We start from the raw sequence: 19,364 nt of genomic DNA on the forward strand, positions 1-19,364 counted from the left end.
TTTTTTACTAGTTTTACTGATCTGAAGAAGCATGAAGTGAGGCATGCAGTACCGCTGTGTCACTGAAGTGTGAGCTCACGGGTTTTTGCTTGTGTTGCTCTTCACCTCCACAGACATACACTAGTAAATGTTGATCTCGAACCCACTTCTGCTCTCTGAGATGTTCTCCATGTGCTTGTTCGTCTAAAAAGCAGCTCAGATTTCATCTTTAACCAGTAAAATTCTGTGTAAGGTTCTCCAACAGAGGGGAAAACACACGTCTCAAACACACTTTAGATCAGACTCACAGCCTGAACATCACTCATTTCTTTACACTGATTGAAAACGTCCTGTAAGTCCATTTCAGAATACCTGCGTCCTGGGGGAAAAAAGGGTGCTTTATCGTGATTGACATATCTCATAAGAGTACTGCATTAAAGAAAACTGGACATTAGAACCGGATCAGTGGAAAATCCGGCACTTCCTGCATAGCCGAGGGCTGTGAGAGTAAATACTCGGTGATTTCCACAGTTAGAAAAGAAAGTGAAAGTACAGCAGAGGTTCAGACTTTTCTCTCTCTCTCTCTCTCTCTCTCTCGCACACACACACACACACACACACACACACACACACACTGGAGATTTAAAGAGGTTCATCTCCAGACCTGGCGGGAGAACCTTCACTCGATGTAAGTGTTAAGATTTGTCAGATTTTTTCTCCACCTGAACATGTAATTATCATGTAGTCAGTGGTGAGGTGTTATTCAGGCGAGACTGCGGTGTTTTTAATAAACGTGTCATGAGGAAGTGTGCGGGAACTGCTGTATGGTTAGATATGATATGTGTAGAAATATGACTAGAAGACAATCCAGGACAGGAACATGAAGAAGTAGATGTGAGATTTGTGTTGATTTAAATGGATTGTGAATTAGACATGAGATTTCTCAGGCTCTCTTCTCTCCTTTCCTCTCCTTTCCTCTCCTCTCCTCTCCTCTCCTCTTGTCTTGATCTTAAGGTGTTTTTCTGTTTGCATCATGAGGACGATGTGAAAAAACTCCATTCTAACAAAACTGTTGAAATAACATTGACCTTTGAACTGATCTTTAAACATTTTACAAAAAGCTCCGAAAGCAGAAGTGTGTGTGTGTATGTGTGTGTGTGTATGTGTGTGTGTGTGTGTGTGTGTGTGTGTGTGTGTGTTGTAAGATAGGAACATCTGACAGTTTTATACATGGGAAACATTTGCTTGGTCCGCATGAAACAACAATCTAAGAAAAATGAGAGAGAGAGAGAGAGAGAGAGAGAGAGAGAGAGGCTAAATGTGTGCTTTAGGTTATTAAGGTTGAGGTTCAAGTGTTTTTAGTTTTCGTCTCGAGGCAGGTCACATGACATGAGCATTTTGTTTAAAGTACTAAATAAGCAAACCTGCATGTGAGCAGGAATTAAAATGTTGGTGCTCGTACTCATGTAGACTTACAGTACACACTTCCTACTTCCTTATAGATTCATTTGTCTGCGTGCTGCATACACATGTGTGACTGATGAAAAGAGAAAGAGATGGGGTGAGTGTGAGTTGGGGAGGGGGAGGGGGCTGGTGATTTTTCAGAGAGAGAGAAAGAGAGAAAGAGAGAGAGACTTATATTAACTCTGTCATGGCTGCTATACTTTCACACATTAAACTTACTGTAGTGAATGTAAGTGCATACTGTATGCACACTATATTACCAAAAGTATTGGGACACCCCTCCAAATCAGTGGATTCAGGTGTTGTTTTTCAGGTGTTGGACTCGGCCCCTTAGTTCCAGTGAAAGGAACTCTTAATGCTTCAGCTTCGTACCAAGACATTTTGGACAATTTCATGCTCCCAACTTTGTGGGAACAGTTTGGGGATGACCCCTTCCTGTTCCAACATGACTGCACTCCAGTGACCAAAGCAAGGTCCATAAAGACATGGATGAGTGAGTTTGATGTAAAATATGTAAAAGTGCTATAAGTGATATAAAGTAATATTTAATGTAGTCTTACAAATTAAGACAGAGTACAAATTATAGCTAATCCTACCCCTTTATCCTAATTTTAATCTTACAATTCTAAATGTTAACGGTCAAAATTAAATTAAATTAAATTAAATTAAATTAAATTAAATTAAATTAAATTAAATTAAATTAAATTAAAGAAAAAATTTAAATTAAAAAACAACCAAATAAATAAATAAAATTAGATTAAATAAAAAAAAAGAATAAAATAAAATAATATTCAATTAAATTAGATGAAACAAAAAACAACCTAATTAATTAATTAATTAATTAATATTACATTTAGTTAAATTAAAAGTTAATTGAAGTTAATGTAAAAAATAAATAAATAAAAAGCTTAATATTTAAAACACATCAGATGTAGTACACACCCCATTTTCACACACATCACCGATCCCCTGTTTTGGTTTTGTTTTGTTTCCTCAGACGCTCTCAGTAATCTTATCTGAAGTCACGCTTGGTTTGTTTGTCCGTTCCGTTTTCTTTGCCTGATTCCCGCTGGTCATTTTCACGTGTCTGAGTGTCTCAGGGGTTTAGCCTGAATATACAGGGAGGTTTTCCTCACGGCTGTCTCCTTCATTCACACATCTGGATTAGTGTACAGCTGCTTTAAAAGGATTTTTTAATATATATGTATATAGAAATAATATTGAAGGTACATCTTGGTTCCTCAGCAGGAGTCTGAATAAATGGGAAACTCGTCAGGATTAAGCATGGATCTGACCGAAGTATCTCCATCAGCAGACGTGGAATCAGACACGGAGGAGGATTACGACTGCCCCATCTGTCAGGAGGTGTTGAAAATGCCCATCCGCACCAGGAACTGCCAGCATGTGTGAGTGACAGCCAGATCCACATGGCCATAGACATCAATAACCTGAGTATAAGAGACTGTGTAGTACTCACTCCAGGTGTTTACCTTCACCAGGTTCTGCAGGAGCTGTTTCCAGACAGCGGTGAGGAGTCAGGGTCTGCAGTGTCCACTGTGCAGGAGCCCCGTGTCCGAGAGAGAGCAGAGAGCCACAGACGTCCAGCAGAGGATGAGGGTGAAGAAGGGGAAGTGTAGAGCATGTGGAAAAGAGGTTAATGTCTTCTATTATTATTATTATTATTATTATTATTATTATTATTATTATTATTAATTAAACATCAAAGTGTGATAGGCTTGTTCAAAATGCCACGTGCAAGATCATTATCATCTTATTATTATTAATAGTAATAGTAGTAGTAGTAGATGTATTAGTAGTAGTAAAAGTAGTAGTAGTAGTATTGTTAATCGTAGTAGTAGTAGGAGGAGGAGGAGTAGAAATAGTAGTAATAGTAGTAGTAATGGTATTAGTAGTAGTAGTAGTAGTAGTAGTAGTAGAAGGAGGAGTAATAGTAGTAGATGTATTAGTAGTAGTAATAGTAGTAGTATTGTTAATCGTAGTAGTAGGAGGAGGAGTAGAAATAGTAGTAATAGTAGTAGTAATGGTATTAGTAGTAGTAGTAGTAGTAGAAGGAGGAGTAATAGTAGTTGTAGTAGATGTATTAGTAGTAGTAATAGTAGTAGTAGTATTGTTAATCGTAGTAGGAGGAGGAGGAGGAGTAGAAATAGTAATAATAGTAGTAGTAATGGTATTAGTAGTAATAGTAATAGTAGTAGTAGCAGTAGTAGTATTAATGGTAATAGTAATAGTAGTAGGAGGAGGAGGATAAGTAGAAATAGTAGTAATAGTAGTAGAAATGGTAATAGTAATAGTAGTAGTATTAATGGTAATACTAATAGTAGTAGTAGTAGGAGGAGGAGGCGGAGGAGGAGGAGTAGAAGTAGTAGTAATAGTAATAGTAGTAATAGTAATAGTAGTAGTAATGATAGTAGTAGTAGTAGTAATAGTAGTAGTAGAATTACTAATGGTAATAATAATAGTAGTAGTAGTAGTAGTAGTAGTATTAATGGTAATAGTAATAGTAGTAATAGTAGTAGTAGTAGTAGTAGTAGGATTAATAATGGTAATAGTAATCGTAGTAATAGTAATAGTAGTAGTAGTATTAATGGTAATAGTAATAGTAGTAATAGTAGTAGTAGTAGTAGTAGTAGGATTAATAATGGTAATAGTAATCGTAGTAATAGTAATAGTAGTAGTAGTATTAATGGTAATAGTAATAGTAGTAGTAGTAATAGTAGTAGTAGTAGTAGGATTAATAATGGTAATAGTAATCGTAGTAATAGTAGTAGTAGTAGTAGTATTAATGGTAATAGTAATAGTAGTAGTAGTAGTATTAATGGTAATAGTAATAGTAGTAGTATTGTTAATCGTAGTAGTAGTAGGAGGAGGAGGAGTAGAAATAGTAGTAATAGTAATAGTAGTAATAATAGTAGTAGTAGTAGTAGTGGTAGTAGTAATGGTAATAGTAGTAGTAGTAGGAGTAGGAGGACGAGGAGTAATAGTAGTAGGAGTAGGAGTACTAATGGTAATAGTAGTAACAGTAATAGTAGTAGTAATAGTAGTAGTAGTAGTAGTACTATTAATGGTAATAGTAATAGTATTGTTAATCGTAGGAGGAGGAGGAGGAGAAGGAGGACGAGAAATAGTAGTAATAGTAATAGTAGTAATAATAGTAGTAGTAGTAGTAGTGGTAGTAGTAATGGTAATAGTAGTAGTAGTAGTAGTAGTAGGATTACTAATGGTAATAGTAGTAATAGTAATAGTAGTAGTAGGATTACTAATGGTAATAGTAGTAGTAGTAATAGTAGTAGTAGGATTACTAATGGTAATAGTAGTAGTAGTAGTAGTAGTAGTGGTAGTAGTAGTAGGATTACTAATGGTAATAGTATTAATAGTAATAGTAGTAGTAGGATTACTAATGGTAATAGTAGTAGTAGTAGTAGTAGTAGTAGGATTACTAATGGTAATAGTAGTAGTAGTAGTAGTAGTGGTAGTAGTAGTAGGATTACTAATGGTAATAGTAGTAATAGTAATAGTAGTAGTAGGATTACTAATGGTAATAGTAGTAGTAGTAGTAGTAGGATTACTAATGGTAATAGTAGTAATAGTAATAGTAGTAGTAGTAGTAGGATTACTAATGGTAATAGTAGTAGTGGTAGTAGTAGTAGTTGTGGTAGTAGTAGTAGTAGGATTACTAATGGTAATAGTAGTAATAGTAATAGTAGTAGTAGTAGTAGGATTACTAATGGTAATAGTAGTAGTGGTAGTAGTAGTAGTTGTGGTAGTAGTAGTAGTAGGATTACTAATGGTAATAGTAGTAATAGTAATAGTAGTAATAGGATTACTAATGATAATGGTAGTAATGGTAATAGTAGTAGTAGTAGGATTACTAATGGTAATAGTAGTAATAGTAATAGTAGTAGTAGTAGTAGGATTACTAATGGTAATAGTAGTAGTGGTAGTAGTAGTAGTGGTAGTAGTAGTAGGATTACTAATGGTAATAGTAGTAATAGTAATAGTAGTAATAGGATTACTAATGATAATGGTAGTAATGGTAATAGTAGTAGTAGTAGGATTACTAATGGTAATAGTAGTAATAGTAATAGTAGTAGTAGTAGGATTACTAATGTTAATGGTAGTAATGGTAATAGTAGTAGTAGTAGGATTACTAATGGTAATAGTAGTAATAGTAATAGTAGTAGTAGTAGGATTACTAATGGTAATAGTAGTAATAGTAATAGTAGTAGTAGGATTACTAATGGTAATAGTAGTAGTAGTAGTAGTAGTAGTGGTAGTAGTAGTAGGATTACTAATGGTAATAGTAGTAATAGTAATAGTAGTAGTAGTAGTAGTAGGATTACTAATGGTAATAGTAGTAGTGGTAGTAGTAGTAGTAGTGGTAGTAGTAGTAGGATTACTAATGGTAATAGTAGTAATAGTAATAGTAGTAATAGGATTACTAATGATAATGGTAGTAATGGTAATAGTAGTAGTAGTAGGATTACTAATGGTAATAGTAGTAGTAGTAGTAGTAGTAGTGGTAGTAGTAGTAGGATTACTAATGGTAATAGTAGTAATAGTAATAGTAGTAGTAGTAGTAGGATTACTAATGGTAATAGTAGTAATAGTAATAGTAGTAGTAGGATTACTAATGGTAATAGTAGTAGTAGTAATAGTAGTAGTAGTAGGATTACTAATGGTAATAGTAGTAATAGTAATAGTAGTAGTAGTAGGATTACTAATGGTAATAGTAGTAGTAGTAGTAGTAGTAGTAGTAGTAGTAGTAGTAGGATTACTAATGGTAATAGTAGTAATAGTAATAGTAGTAATAGGATTACTAATGATAATGGTAGTAATGGTAATAGTAGTAGTAGTAGGATTACTAATGGTAATAGTAGTAATAGTAATAGTAGTAGTAGTAGTAGTAGTAGTAGTAGTAGGATTACTAATGGTAATAGTAGTAGTAGTAGTAGTAGTAGTAGTAGGATTACTAATGGTAATAGTAGTAATAGTAATAGTAGTAGTAGTAGGATTACTAATGATAATGGTAGTAATGGTAATAGTAGTAGTAGTAGGATTACTAATGGTAATAGTAGTAATAGTAATAGTAGTAGTAGTAGTAGGATTACTAATGGTAATAGTAGTAGTGGTAGTAGTAGTAGTTGTGGTAGTAGTAGTAGGATTACTAATGGTAATAGTAGTAATAGTAATAGTAGTAATAGGATTACTAATGATAATGGTAGTAATGGTAATAGTAGTAGTAGTAGGATTACTAATGGTAATAGTAGTAATAGTAATAGTAGTAGTAGTAGTAGTAGTAGTAGGATTACTAATGGTAATAGTAGTAGTAGTAGTGGTAGTAGTAGTAGGATTACTAATGGTAATAGTAGTAATAGTAATAGTAGTAGTAGTAGTAGTAGTAGTAGGATTACTAATGGTAATAGTAGTAATAGTAATAGTAGTAGTAGTAGTAGTAGTAGTAGTAGTAGTAGTAGGATTACTAATGGTAATAGTAGTAGTAGTAGTGGTAGTAGTAGTAGGATTACTAATGGTAATAGTAGTAATAGTAGTAGTAGTAGTAGGAGTACTAATGGTAATAGTAGTAATAGTAATAGTAGTAGTAGTAGTATGAGTAGTAGGATTACTAATGGTAATATTAGTAATAGTAATAGTAGTAGTAGTAGTTGTATTAGTAGGATTACTAATGGTAATATTAGTAATAGTAATAGTAGTAGTAGTAGTAGTAGTAGTAGGATTACTAATGGTAATAGTAGTAGTAGTAGTGGTAGTAGTAGTAGGATTACTAATGGTAATAGTAGTAATAGTAGTAGTAGTAGTAGGAGTACTAATGGTAATAGTAGTAATAGTAATAGTAGTAGTAGTAGTATGAGTAGTAGGATTACTAATGGTAATAGTAGTAATAGTAATAGTAGTAGTAGTAGGAGTAGTAGGATTACTAATGGTAATATTAGTAATAGTAATAGTAGTAGTAGTAGTTGTATTAGTAGGATTACTAATGGTAATAGTAGTAATAGTAATAGTAGTAATAGGATTACTAATGATAATGGTGGTAATAGTAATAGTAGTAGTAGTATTAAAGGTAATAGTAATGGTAGTAGTAGTAGCAGTAGAATTATTAATCGTAATCGTAATAGTTGTAGTAGTAATAGTTGATTCAGTTTCTCTAACATTAACACGCTCCTTCTAATACATTAGCGTTTCTAAAGTAATGGTTTATTTACAGGGAGCTGAACATTCTCCAGTCTTATCCACAGAGTCAGTTTTCATTCCAGTCAAGCAGGAGCCACACCTGTTTAATCAGTCCATCTCAACTGGCTTTTATTTTCCTTTAGTAGTCTTCCTCAAATAAGATCAGGCACACCTAATCTACTCGGTAATCTTTAACAGGTAAAAATCTGTGATACTCTTCCATACGGTGAAGTCTCCTGTGAAGAGATGATTATTTAACACTCATGGAAGGAGTCTCCAGTGCCAAGACTTTTGTTAAACTGTACTTCATTTTCAGACAGCTTCAGGACACCTTGTGTTGTCTTGGTAACAAAGCAAGCTGGAGGTTTCTTTTGTATGTTTGTTTGTGGGTTTGTTGTTTTGCTGTGTTGTTGTTTATATATTTAAGTTAAATAGTCTATATAACATATCCAAGAACTTTTGTGAAGTTCCTAAATATTAATATTAATATCAAAATAACTCATTTTAAAAATCTTACTGTGGTGTAGGAGGAATAAAACAATCCAGGTGTATTATTATTATTATTATTATTATTATTATTATTATTATTAGTGTGAAATGATTATATACAATGATAGACACTGTCTTGTGCTGCATTTCCTAAATTCTCCAGCAGGTGCTGCTGTTTCGCTCTATTATAAGCACATTTATTTCTTAATCACCACCACCGGGAAAGTTCTTGAGTTTCTGCGAGTTCTGTGTAGTCATGTGACCACCACATGCGCGCACACACACACCCTGGCTAATTAGATGACGTAAATGTGAGTTTATGAGAAAGGAATTTGAAAATATCTAATTTGCATATTGTTTGTCAAGGTGGGGTGAGAAATCGTCTCCTGTTTACACACACACACACAAACACACACATTCTGTCTTTATCTTTACAGAAATTCTTCAGTAAAATGAGGCTCCACTACAAAACCTGCAGGAGGTATATCGAGGAATTTGGTCCGATCAGTGAACCCGCCCCTTCACTTCCTGTCCAAACTCCGAACTTACCAGAAAGCAGTGTGTTTATCCGCAACATCTCCTTTCCTACAGCCTCTAACAGGTGTGCTAACTCTTTCAAACTCGTCACGTCATCAGCATGCTAACTACATAAACACATATTGACTAATCAACATACGCACTGTGTGTGTGTGTGTGTGTGTAGTTGTGTAATAGTTTTCCACACATTATTATTATTCTACCATCATTAAACACTTTGTTTGTGCCTGTGTGTGTCCAGTGCAGGGAGAGTGTACACGTGTCCATACTGCTCTCTCGCGGACCTCAGTGACATGGCCCTGGTGGAGCACTGCGTCCGTCAACATCACCATGACCGGACTCCTATCGTAAGATCCACAGCATCAAACTCTAATTTATCTAGATGTGTTATATAGAGAGGTTCCACCAAAGCCAAGCCAGATTACTTAATCTAGAGGTTTTCTGCATAACTAATGTATGTTGAGATCTTCCATGAAACTAAGATATTCAGAGAAATTTGATGAGAAGAGTTTATCTTGAGCTGGTCCACCAAACTAATTTATCCTCCTTCAGACCAATTTATCTGGAGATCTTCGTCAAAGTAATTTAACTTGAGATCGTCCACCACACTAATTTATCTAGAGAGTTTTCATCAAACTTGTTTATCTAAAGATGTTCAACCAGACTAAGTGATCTGGAGATCTTCTGCCTAGAGATTAATCTCGAGGTTTTCTGCATAACTAATGTATGTTGAGATCTTCCATAAAACTGAACTTCAGAGAATTTGCATGAAAAGAGTATCTTGAGCTGGTCCACCAAACTAATTTATCTAGAGATCTTCAGCAGAGTCATTTATCTAGAGATCTTCAATCAAAGTCATTTATCTAGAGATCTTCAGCAGAGTCATTTATCTAGAGATCTTCAATCAAAGTCATTTATCTAGAGATCTTCAATCAAAGTCATTTATCTAGAGATCTTCAATCAAAGTCATTTATCTAGAGATCTTCAATCAAAGTCATTTATCTAGAGATCTTCAGCAAAGTCATTTATCTAGAGATCTTCAATCAAAGTCATTTATCTAGAGATCTTCAGCAGAGTCATTTATCTAGAGATCTTCAATCAAAGTCATTTATCTAGAGATCTTCAGCAGAGTCATTTATCTAGAGATCTTCAATCAAAGTCATTTATCTAGAGATCTTCAATCAAAGTCATTTATCTAGAGATCTTCAGCAAAGTCATTTATCTAGAGATCTTCAATCAAAGTCATTTATCTAGAGATCTTCAGCAAAGTCATTTATCTAGAGATCTTCAATCAAAGTCATTTATCTAGAGATCTTCAGCAAAGTCATTTATCTAGAGATCTTCAGCAAAGTCATTTATCTAGAGATCTTCAGCAAAGTCATTTATCTAGAGATCTTCAGCAAAGTCATTTATCTAGAGATCTTCAATCAAAGTCATTTATCTAGAGATCTTCAGCAAAGTCATTTATCTAGAGATCTTCAGCAAAGTCATTTATCTAGAGATCTTCAGCAAAGTCATTTATCTAGAGATCTTCAGCAGTCATTTATCTAGAGATCTTCAGCAAAGTCATTTATCTAGAGATCTTCAATCAAAGTCATTTATCTAGAGATCTTCAGCAGAGTCATTTATCTAGAGATCTTCAGCAAAGTCATTTATCTAGAGATCTTCAGCAGAGTCATTTATCTAGAGATCTTCAATCAAAGTCATTTATCTAGAGATCTTCAGCAGAGTCATTTATCTAGAGATCTTCAATCAAAGTCATTTATCTAGAGATCTTCAATCAAAGTCATTTATCTAGAGATCTTCAGCAAAGTCATTTATCTAGAGATCTTCAATCAAAGTCATTTATCTAGAGATCTTCAGCAGAGTCATTTATCTAGAGATCTTCAATCAAAGTCATTTATCTAGAGATCTTCAGCAGAGTCATTTATCTAGAGATCTTCAATCAAAGTCATTTATCTAGAGATCTTCAATCAAAGTCATTTATCTAGAGATCTTCAGCAAAGTCATTTATCTAGAGATCTTCAATCAAAGTCATTTATCTAGAGATCTTCAGCAAAGTCATTTATCTAGAGATCTTCAGCAAAGTCATTTATCTAGAGATCTTCAGCAAAGTCATTTATCTAGAGATCTTCAGCAAAGTCATTTATCTAGAGATCTTCAGCAGAGTCATTTATCTAGAGATCTTCAGCAAAGTCATTTATCTAGAGATCTTCAGCAGAGTCATTTATCTAGAGATCTTCAGCAAAGTCATTTATCTAGAGATCTTCAATCAAAGTCATTTATCTAGAGATCTTCAGCAAAGTCATTTATCTAGAGATCTTCAGCAAAGTCATTTATCTAGAGATCTTCAGCAGAGTCATTTATCTAGAGATCTTCAGCAAAGTCATTTATCTAGAGATCTTCAATCAAAGTCATTTATCTAGAGATCTTCAGCAGAGTCATTTATCTAGAGATCTTCAGCAAAGTCATTTATCTAGAGATCTTCAGCAAAGTCATTTATCTAGAGATCTTCAGCAAAGTCATTTATCTAGAGATCTTCAGCAGAGTCATTTATCTAGAGATCTTCAGCAAAGTCATTTATCTAGAGATCTTCAATCAAAGTCATTTATCTAGAGATCTTCAGCAGAGTCATTTATCTAGAGATCTTCAGCAGAGTCATTTATCTAGAGATCTTCAATCAAAGTCATTTATCTAGAGATCTTCAATCAAAGTCATTTATCTAGAGATCTTCAGCAGAGTCATTTATCTAGAGATCTTCAATCAAAGTCATTTATCTAGAGATCTTCAGCAAAGTCATTTATCTAGAGATCTTCAGCAAAGTCATTTATCTAGAGATCTTCAGCAGAGTCATTTATCTAGAGATCTTCAGCAGTCATTTATCTAGAACTCTTCAATCAAAGTCATTTATCTAGAGATCTTCAGCAGAGTCATTTATCTAGAGATCTTCAATCAAAGTCATTTATCTAGAGATCTTCAATCAAAGTCATTTATCTAGAGATCTTCAGCAAAGTCATTTATCTAGAGATCTTCAGCAAAGTCATTTATCTAGAGATCTTCAGCAGAGTCATTTATCTAGAGATCTTCAGCAGTCATTTATCTAGAACTCTTCAATCAAAGTCATTTATCTAGAGATCTTCAGCAGAGTCATTTATCTAGAGATCTTCAATCAAAGTCATTTATCTAGAGATCTTCAATCAAAGTCATTTATCTAGAGATCTTCAGCAAAGTCATTTATCTAGAGATCTTCAATCAAAGTCATTTATCTAGAGATCTTCAGCAGAGTCATTTATCTAGAGATCTTCAATCAAAGTCATTTATCTAGAGATCTTCAGCAGAGTCATTTATCTAGAGATCTTCAATCAAAGTCATTTATCTAGAGATCTTCAATCAAAGTCATTTATCTAGAGATCTTCAGCAAAGTCATTTATCTAGAGATCTTCAATCAAAGTCATTTATCTAGAGATCTTCAGCAAAGTCATTTATCTAGAGATCTTCAGCAAAGTCATTTATCTAGAGATCTTCAGCAAAGTCATTTATCTAGAGATCTTCAGCAAAGTCATTTATCTAGAGATCTTCAGCAGAGTCATTTATCTAGAGATCTTCAGCAAAGTCATTTATCTAGAGATCTTCAGCAGAGTCATTTATCTAGAGATCTTCAGCAAAGTCATTTATCTAGAGATCTTCAATCAAAGTCATTTATCTAGAGATCTTCAGCAAAGTCATTTATCTAGAGATCTTCAGCAAAGTCATTTATCTAGAGATCTTCAGCAGAGTCATTTATCTAGAGATCTTCAGCAAAGTCATTTATCTAGAGATCTTCAATCAAAGTCATTTATCTAGAGATCTTCAGCAGAGTCATTTATCTAGAGATCTTCAGCAAAGTCATTTATCTAGAGATCTTCAGCAAAGTCATTTATCTAGAGATCTTCAGCAAAGTCATTTATCTAGAGATCTTCAGCAGAGTCATTTATCTAGAGATCTTCAGCAAAGTCATTTATCTAGAGATCTTCAATCAAAGTCATTTATCTAGAGATCTTCAGCAGAGTCATTTATCTAGAGATCTTCAGCAGAGTCATTTATCTAGAGATCTTCAATCAAAGTCATTTATCTAGAGATCTTCAATCAAAGTCATTTATCTAGAGATCTTCAGCAGAGTCATTTATCTAGAGATCTTCAATCAAAGTCATTTATCTAGAGATCTTCAGCAAAGTCATTTATCTAGAGATCTTCAGCAAAGTCATTTATCTAGAGATCTTCAGCAGAGTCATTTATCTAGAGATCTTCAGCAGTCATTTATCTAGAACTCTTCAATCAAAGTCATTTATCTAGAGATCTTCAGCAGAGTCATTTATCTAGAGATCTTCAATCAAAGTCATTTATCTAGAGATCTTCAATCAAAGTCATTTATCTAGAGATCTTCAGCAAAGTCATTTATCTAGAGATCTTCAGCAAAGTCATTTATCTAGAGATCTTCAGCAGAGTCATTTATCTAGAGATCTTCAGCAGTCATTTATCTAGAACTCTTCAATCAAAGTCATTTATCTAGAGATCTTCAGCAGAGTCATTTATCTAGAGATCTTCAATCAAAGTCATTTATCTAGAGATCTTCAATCAAAGTCATTTATCTAGAGATCTTCAGCAAAGTCATTTATCTAGAGATCTTCAATCAAAGTCATTTATCTAGAGATCTTCAGCAGAGTCATTTATCTAGAGATCTTCAATCAAAGTCATTTATCTAGAGATCTTCAGCAGAGTCATTTATCTAGAGATCTTCAATCAAAGTCATTTATCTAGAGATCTTCAATCAAAGTCATTTATCTAGAGATCTTCAGCAAAGTCATTTATCTAGAGATCTTCAATCAAAGTCATTTATCTAGAGATCTTCAGCAAAGTCATTTATCTAGAGATCTTCAATCAAAGTCATTTATCTAGAGATCTTCAGCAAAGTCATTTATCTAGAGATCTTCAGCAAAGTCATTTATCTAGAGATCTTCAGCAAAGTCATTTATCTAGAGATCTTCAGCAAAGTCATTTATCTAGAGATCTTCAGCAAAGTCATTTATCTAGAGATCTTCAGCAAAGTCATTTATCTAGAGATCTTCAGCAAAGTCATTTATCTAGAGATCTTCAGCAAAGTCATTTATCTAGAGATCTTCAGCAGAGTCATTTATCTAGAGATCTTCAGCAAAGTCATTTATCTAGAGATCTTCAATCAAAGTCATTTATCTAGAGATCTTCAGCAAAGTCATTTATCTAGAGATCTTCAGCAAAGTCATTTATCTAGAGATCTTCAGCAGAGTCATTTATCTAGAGATCTTCAGCAAAGTCATTTATCTAGAGATCTTCAATCAAAGTCATTTATCTAGAGATCTTCAGCAGAGTCATTTATCTAGAGATCTTCAGCAAAGTCATTTATCTAGAGATCTTCAGCAAAGTCATTTATCTAGAGATCTTCAGCAAAGTCATTTATCTAGAGATCTTCAGCAGAGTCATTTATCTAGAGATCTTCAGCAAAGTCATTTATCTAGAGATCTTCAATCAAAGTCATTTATCTAGAGATCTTCAGCAGAGTCATTTATCTAGAGATCTTCAGCAGAGTCATTTATCTAGAGATCTTCAATCAAAGTCATTTATCTAGAGATCTTCAATCAAAGTCATTTATCTAGAGATCTTCAGCAGAGTCATTTATCTAGAGATCTTCAATCAAAGTCATTTATCTAGAGATCTTCAGCAAAGTCATTTATCTAGAGATCTTCAGCAAAGTCATTTATCTAGAGATCTTCAGCAGAGTCATTTATCTAGAGATCTTCAGCAGTCATTTATCTAGAACTCTTCAATCAAAGTCATTTATCTAGAGATCTTCAGCAGAGTCATTTATCTAGAGATCTTCAATCAAAGTCATTTATCTAGAGATCTTCAATCAAAGTCATTTATCTAGAGATCTTCAGCAAAGTCATTTATCTAGAGATCTTCAGCAAAGTCATTTATCTAGAGATCTTCAGCAAAGTCATTTATCTAGAGATCTTCCTTCAGACTAATTTATCTTCCACCAAATTTATCTAGAGATCTTTTACATGACTAATTTATCTAGAGATCTCGATCAAAGTCATCTTGATATCTTCCTTCAGACCAATTTATCTGGAGAGCTTTCATCAATCTTGTTTATATAAAGAAGTTCAGCCAAACTAATTTATCTAGAGATCTTCAGCAAAGTCATTTATCTAGAGATCTTCAGTCATTTATCTAGAGATCTTCAATCAAAGTCATTTATCTAGAGATCTTCAATCAAAGTCATTTATCTAGAGATCTTCAATCAAAGTCATTTATCTAGAGATCTTCAGCAAAGTCATGTATCTAGAGATCTTCAGCAAAGTCATTTATCTAGAGATCTTCAGCAAAGTCATTTATCTAGAGATATTCAATCAGTCATTTATCTAGAGATCTTCAATCAAAGTCATTTATCTAGAGATCTTCAGCAAAGTCATGTATCTAGAGATCTTCAGCAAAGTCATTTATCTAGAGATCTTCAGCAAAGTCATTTATCTAGAGATCTTCCTTCAGACTAATTTATCTTCCACCAAATTTATCTAGAGATCTTTTACATGACTAATTTATCTAGAGATCTTGATCAAAGTCATCTTGATATCTATTTATCTGGAGAGCTTTCATCAATCTTGTTTATATAAAGAAGTTCAGCGAAACTAATTGATCTGGAGATCTTCTGCCTAGAGATTAATCTGGAGATCATCTGTTGAACTAATTTATGTTGAGATCTTCCATAAAACTGAGATATTCAGAGAATGTTCATGAAATGAATTTATCCAGAGATCTTTCTTCAAACGAATGTATCTCGAGATCTTCATCAAAGTCATTTATCTAGAGATCTTCTACATGACTAATTTTAACCTGAGATTGACAATCACACTATTCTATCTTGAGATCTTTCATCAGGCTAATATAGCTCAGGATCTTCTACCAAACTAATTCTTCTAGAGATCTTCCAACAAATGAGTTTATCTTCTGCCAGAATTATTTATCCAACATTCAGACTAATTTTTCTAGACATCTTCCACCACACCAAATTATTGATTATTATTTTCCACCAAACTAGTGTCTAAAAATCTCTGACCCTCATCTAGACATCTTTCATCACACTAATTTCACTAAATTCATATTTTAAAGATCTTTTACCAGAAAAATTTGCTTGTGTTGATGATGTGATAATAAAGAGATTTGATTTGATTTGATGAGCGATGAACTGACCCTCACTCTCTCTGAAGGTGTGTCCGATCTGTATGCGGATGCCATGGGGGATCACCGATTACACCAGCAGGAACTTTATTGGTCACCTGGTGCGCAGACACCGCTTCAGCTACAGCGGCTACATGGTAAAATAGAACATTTAAGACATTTTAGCAGACTCGCTTATCCATACCGTTTATCTCATTTTATACGAGTGAGGGTTAATAAGGGCTCAGGGGTCTGGGGATTAAACTCACAACCTTCTGAGCAGTAGTCCAACACCTTAACCACTAAGCTACCACACCCCCCAGATAGAACATAGTAGAAGAAGTAAAACACCTTCTCTATTACTGCGACTCTTTCCTGTATTTCTACCAGCTTCTTCTCTCTAGCATTACTTTGACATTATATGAGATTTAACCAGCTATAACTTCTGCATTAAGGCTGGTGAGGAAACGACTCGTTATAGTTTGAGAGAACAAGAACACGTTTGCTTTGTGGACGTCCAACAACATTAAATGTAATAATTTATAACATCTTTAACTAGTACACCAACAGAATGGAAATTATTATGGGATATTTTCAATCAGAGTAAAGAAATGAGTGATGTTCTGGCTGTGAGTCTGATATGAAACGTTGGATCGGATCACACGGGCCAGCCTTCGCTCCCCACGTCCATCAGTGACCCTGTCGCCGGTTCACCACTGTTCCTTCCTTGGACCACTTTTGATAGATACTGACCACTACAGACCGGGAACACCCCACAAGAGCTGTAGTTTTGGAGATGCTCTGATCCAGTCGTCTATCCATCATCACAATTTGGCCCTTCGTCAAACTCGCTCAAATCTCTGTCGCTGTTGGCTTTCAGTGTGTTTTAGACGTGTGTTTTTAGCTCTGTTGGATAAACCTAGATCAATTTGAGATGATTTTTTCATCTCAGAGAGCAGAAATGGGTTTGATATCAACATTAACTTTGAAGATACAAACATCTGTGTGGACTTTTCTATGAATATATCGCTCCTAGTAGTCTAGGAAAGAACAGAAATCCTTCTGAAACACTAAGTCCTGACTTTCATATAAGCTTCAGATTAACCTCCACTGTGGAGTGAGACATGACAGACACTCCATCATCAACATGGACACAATAAAATCAGGAGGAAATGATAAATAAATGTCACTCGTTTGTCTCGTGTTTGACTCTCGTGTTGTTCTTACAGAATGAAAGTGAGGAAGAAGAGATGCAGCTCCTCACAGCACTGCAGATGTCCGTCCAGGAGTTCTGAAAAACATTCAAGAACAAAATGTATTTCTGCCTCACCAGAGGACCTGCACTTTAACCGACTGATGACAAACACGCCAGAAGTCGTCATTTAAACTCTTCTCCTTCTTTTTCTTCTGAACATTTTTGTAAATAAGGATTATTGAAGTATTGTGGACTTTTACTGACTTTAACATCCTTTTCTTAATAAACAAACCATCAATTTGTAAGGATTCCTAACTGATTTTTATGAGTTTTGCATTTTTCTTTTTGGCAGTAAAAAAAAAACCTTTATTGAGATGTAATGAAAAAAAGAAAGAAAAAATTAGAATTATTATTTTGTATTTAAAACACATAAAAAAGAAAAAAAATTAACATAAGAAAGAGAATTTAAAATAAATATAAAATATAATAAATTAATAAATAAAGTGAAAGATCTCTAATCTTCACAAATCGTATTATTATTATTATTATTATTAAGAAGAGAATTTTAAATACATTCAAAAAGATTTTAAAAAATATATATTTTTCTGAATAGATTTTTTAAAAAGTTTCAAAAACCTTCATTTGGTTTAAAATTTAATCGTCCACAGCTTCCCAAAGCTTTTTTATTGTTATTATTATTATTATTATTATTATTATTATTATTACAATTCATCAAGTTCGGCTCTTCGGAGATTAACAGTCAAAGTTAAAAAATATTTTTATTATTTTTTAATCCTTGAAGCCAATCATTATTTACCAATATCAGGGCAGTAGTGGTGAAAGGTGCTAAGAAGATGAAGATTTGCTGTACAAACAGTGGGAGATAGACTGACAAGCAGAAGTAGAGGAAGAAGAAGAGGAAGAAGAAGGCTGAGTGTCTTTATTATGCCTCACCCCACAGTGGAGGTTAATCTGAAGCTCATATGAAAGTAGATGTTCTCTGAGTGCTTGTTCGTCTAAAAAGCAGCTCAGATTCATCCAGTAAAATTCTGTGTAAGGTTCTCCACCAGAGGGAAAAACAAACGTCTCAAACACATTACAGATCAGACTCACAGCCTGAACATCACTCATTTCTTTACACTGATTGAAAATGTCCCATAATTAAGTAAATAAAAAGGGTTAACTTTTCACGGGACCTGTTCTAATAATATTGACACAAAGACACAGGGTAATGGATAATATTTTACCCAAAGCCACTGGAATGAGGAAATGCAAGCAAAGCACTATATCAAGTAGAGAACAAGACAATACAAGATTTTTAATTTACAGCAAAGTGCATAAAGTCAAGGTTTAGGAGCTAGGGTAAGTGTATGGTTTTATTTCTTTCTTTATTTTTTGGATTAGGGGTTAGTTAGGGGTTAGTTAAGTGTTCACAGAAGAGTTGGATATTTAGACGTTAGTGGGGTTTTTTCCACATTAACATATAGTGTCCAGTTACGTTTCACTTATTTTTTGTAAATACATCAATACACTATACACTGAATGTATAACAAATACCAAAAACAAACAACTTATTCTCCTCCCACTATACACCACCAAACATTATGAAGTGAATAAGACTGATGATCTCCTCATCATGGCACCTGTTAGTGGGTGGGATATATTAGGCAGCAAGTGAACATTTTGTCCTCAGAGTTGATGTTAGAAGCAGGAAAAATGGACAAGCGTAAGGATTTGAGCTTTGAGTTTGACCAAAAGGGCCAAATTGTGATGGCTAGACGACTGGATCAGAGCATCTCCAACACTGCAGCTCTTGTGGGGTGTTCCCGGTCTGCAGTGGTCCAAGGAAGGAACAGTGGTGAACCGGAGACAGGGTCATGGGTGGTCAAGGCTCATTGATGCACTTGGGGAGAGAAGACTGGCCCATGTGATCCGATCCAACAGACAAGCTACTGTTGATCAAACTGCTGAAGAAGTTAATGCTGGTTCTGATAGAAAGGGGTCAGAATACACAGTGCAGGATGGGCCAGGGCTGCAAAAGGTGGACCAACACAACATTAGGGAGGTGGTCATAATTGTTATGGCTGATTAGTGCATGTTCTCACCAACCAAAAAACAATTATTTACAAAAATTTATTAAAGCAGAAAACAAATGATTAAAATGCTTTGACCTGAATCACACACCTAACTTAGTAAAGTTCCCATGAATCATAATTCATTTGATTCATTTGATTCCTTACTTGAAGTTCTCTAAATC

At 34.1% G+C, this 19,364-nt stretch overlaps 1 protein-coding gene across 4 annotated transcripts; it reads left to right on the forward strand.

The window, feature by feature from the left end:
- The first annotated feature begins 505 nt into the window (after positions 1–505).
- LOC131356057 (E3 ubiquitin-protein ligase RNF138-like) lies at positions 506–17,417 on the forward strand. Of its 4 annotated transcripts, none has more exons than XM_058394818.1 (7): positions 506–667; positions 2,689–2,849; positions 2,943–3,096; positions 8,580–8,743; positions 8,921–9,026; positions 15,963–16,070; positions 17,142–17,416. In XM_058394818.1, exons 2-7 carry the CDS (start codon positions 2,704–2,706, stop codon positions 17,205–17,207), a joined length of 744 nt encoding a protein of 247 aa, XP_058250801.1. In that variant the 5' UTR covers positions 506–667; positions 2,689–2,703; the 3' UTR covers positions 17,208–17,416. The 4 variants fall into 4 exon arrangements, with proteins under 4 accessions (XP_058250801.1, XP_058250802.1, XP_058250803.1 ...); XM_058394819.1 differs by having other exon boundaries at positions 539–667; positions 2,692–2,849; positions 17,142–17,417; XM_058394820.1 differs by lacking the exon at positions 506–667 and adding an exon at positions 1,615–1,936 and having other exon boundaries at positions 17,142–17,417.
- The last annotated feature ends 1,947 nt before the right edge of the window (positions 17,418–19,364 follow it).

The sequence above is a fragment of the Hemibagrus wyckioides genome, linkage group LG07 (assembly GCF_019097595.1).
Source record: "Hemibagrus wyckioides isolate EC202008001 linkage group LG07, SWU_Hwy_1.0, whole genome shotgun sequence".
Classification (NCBI taxonomy): Eukaryota; Metazoa; Chordata; class Actinopteri; order Siluriformes; family Bagridae; genus Hemibagrus; species Hemibagrus wyckioides.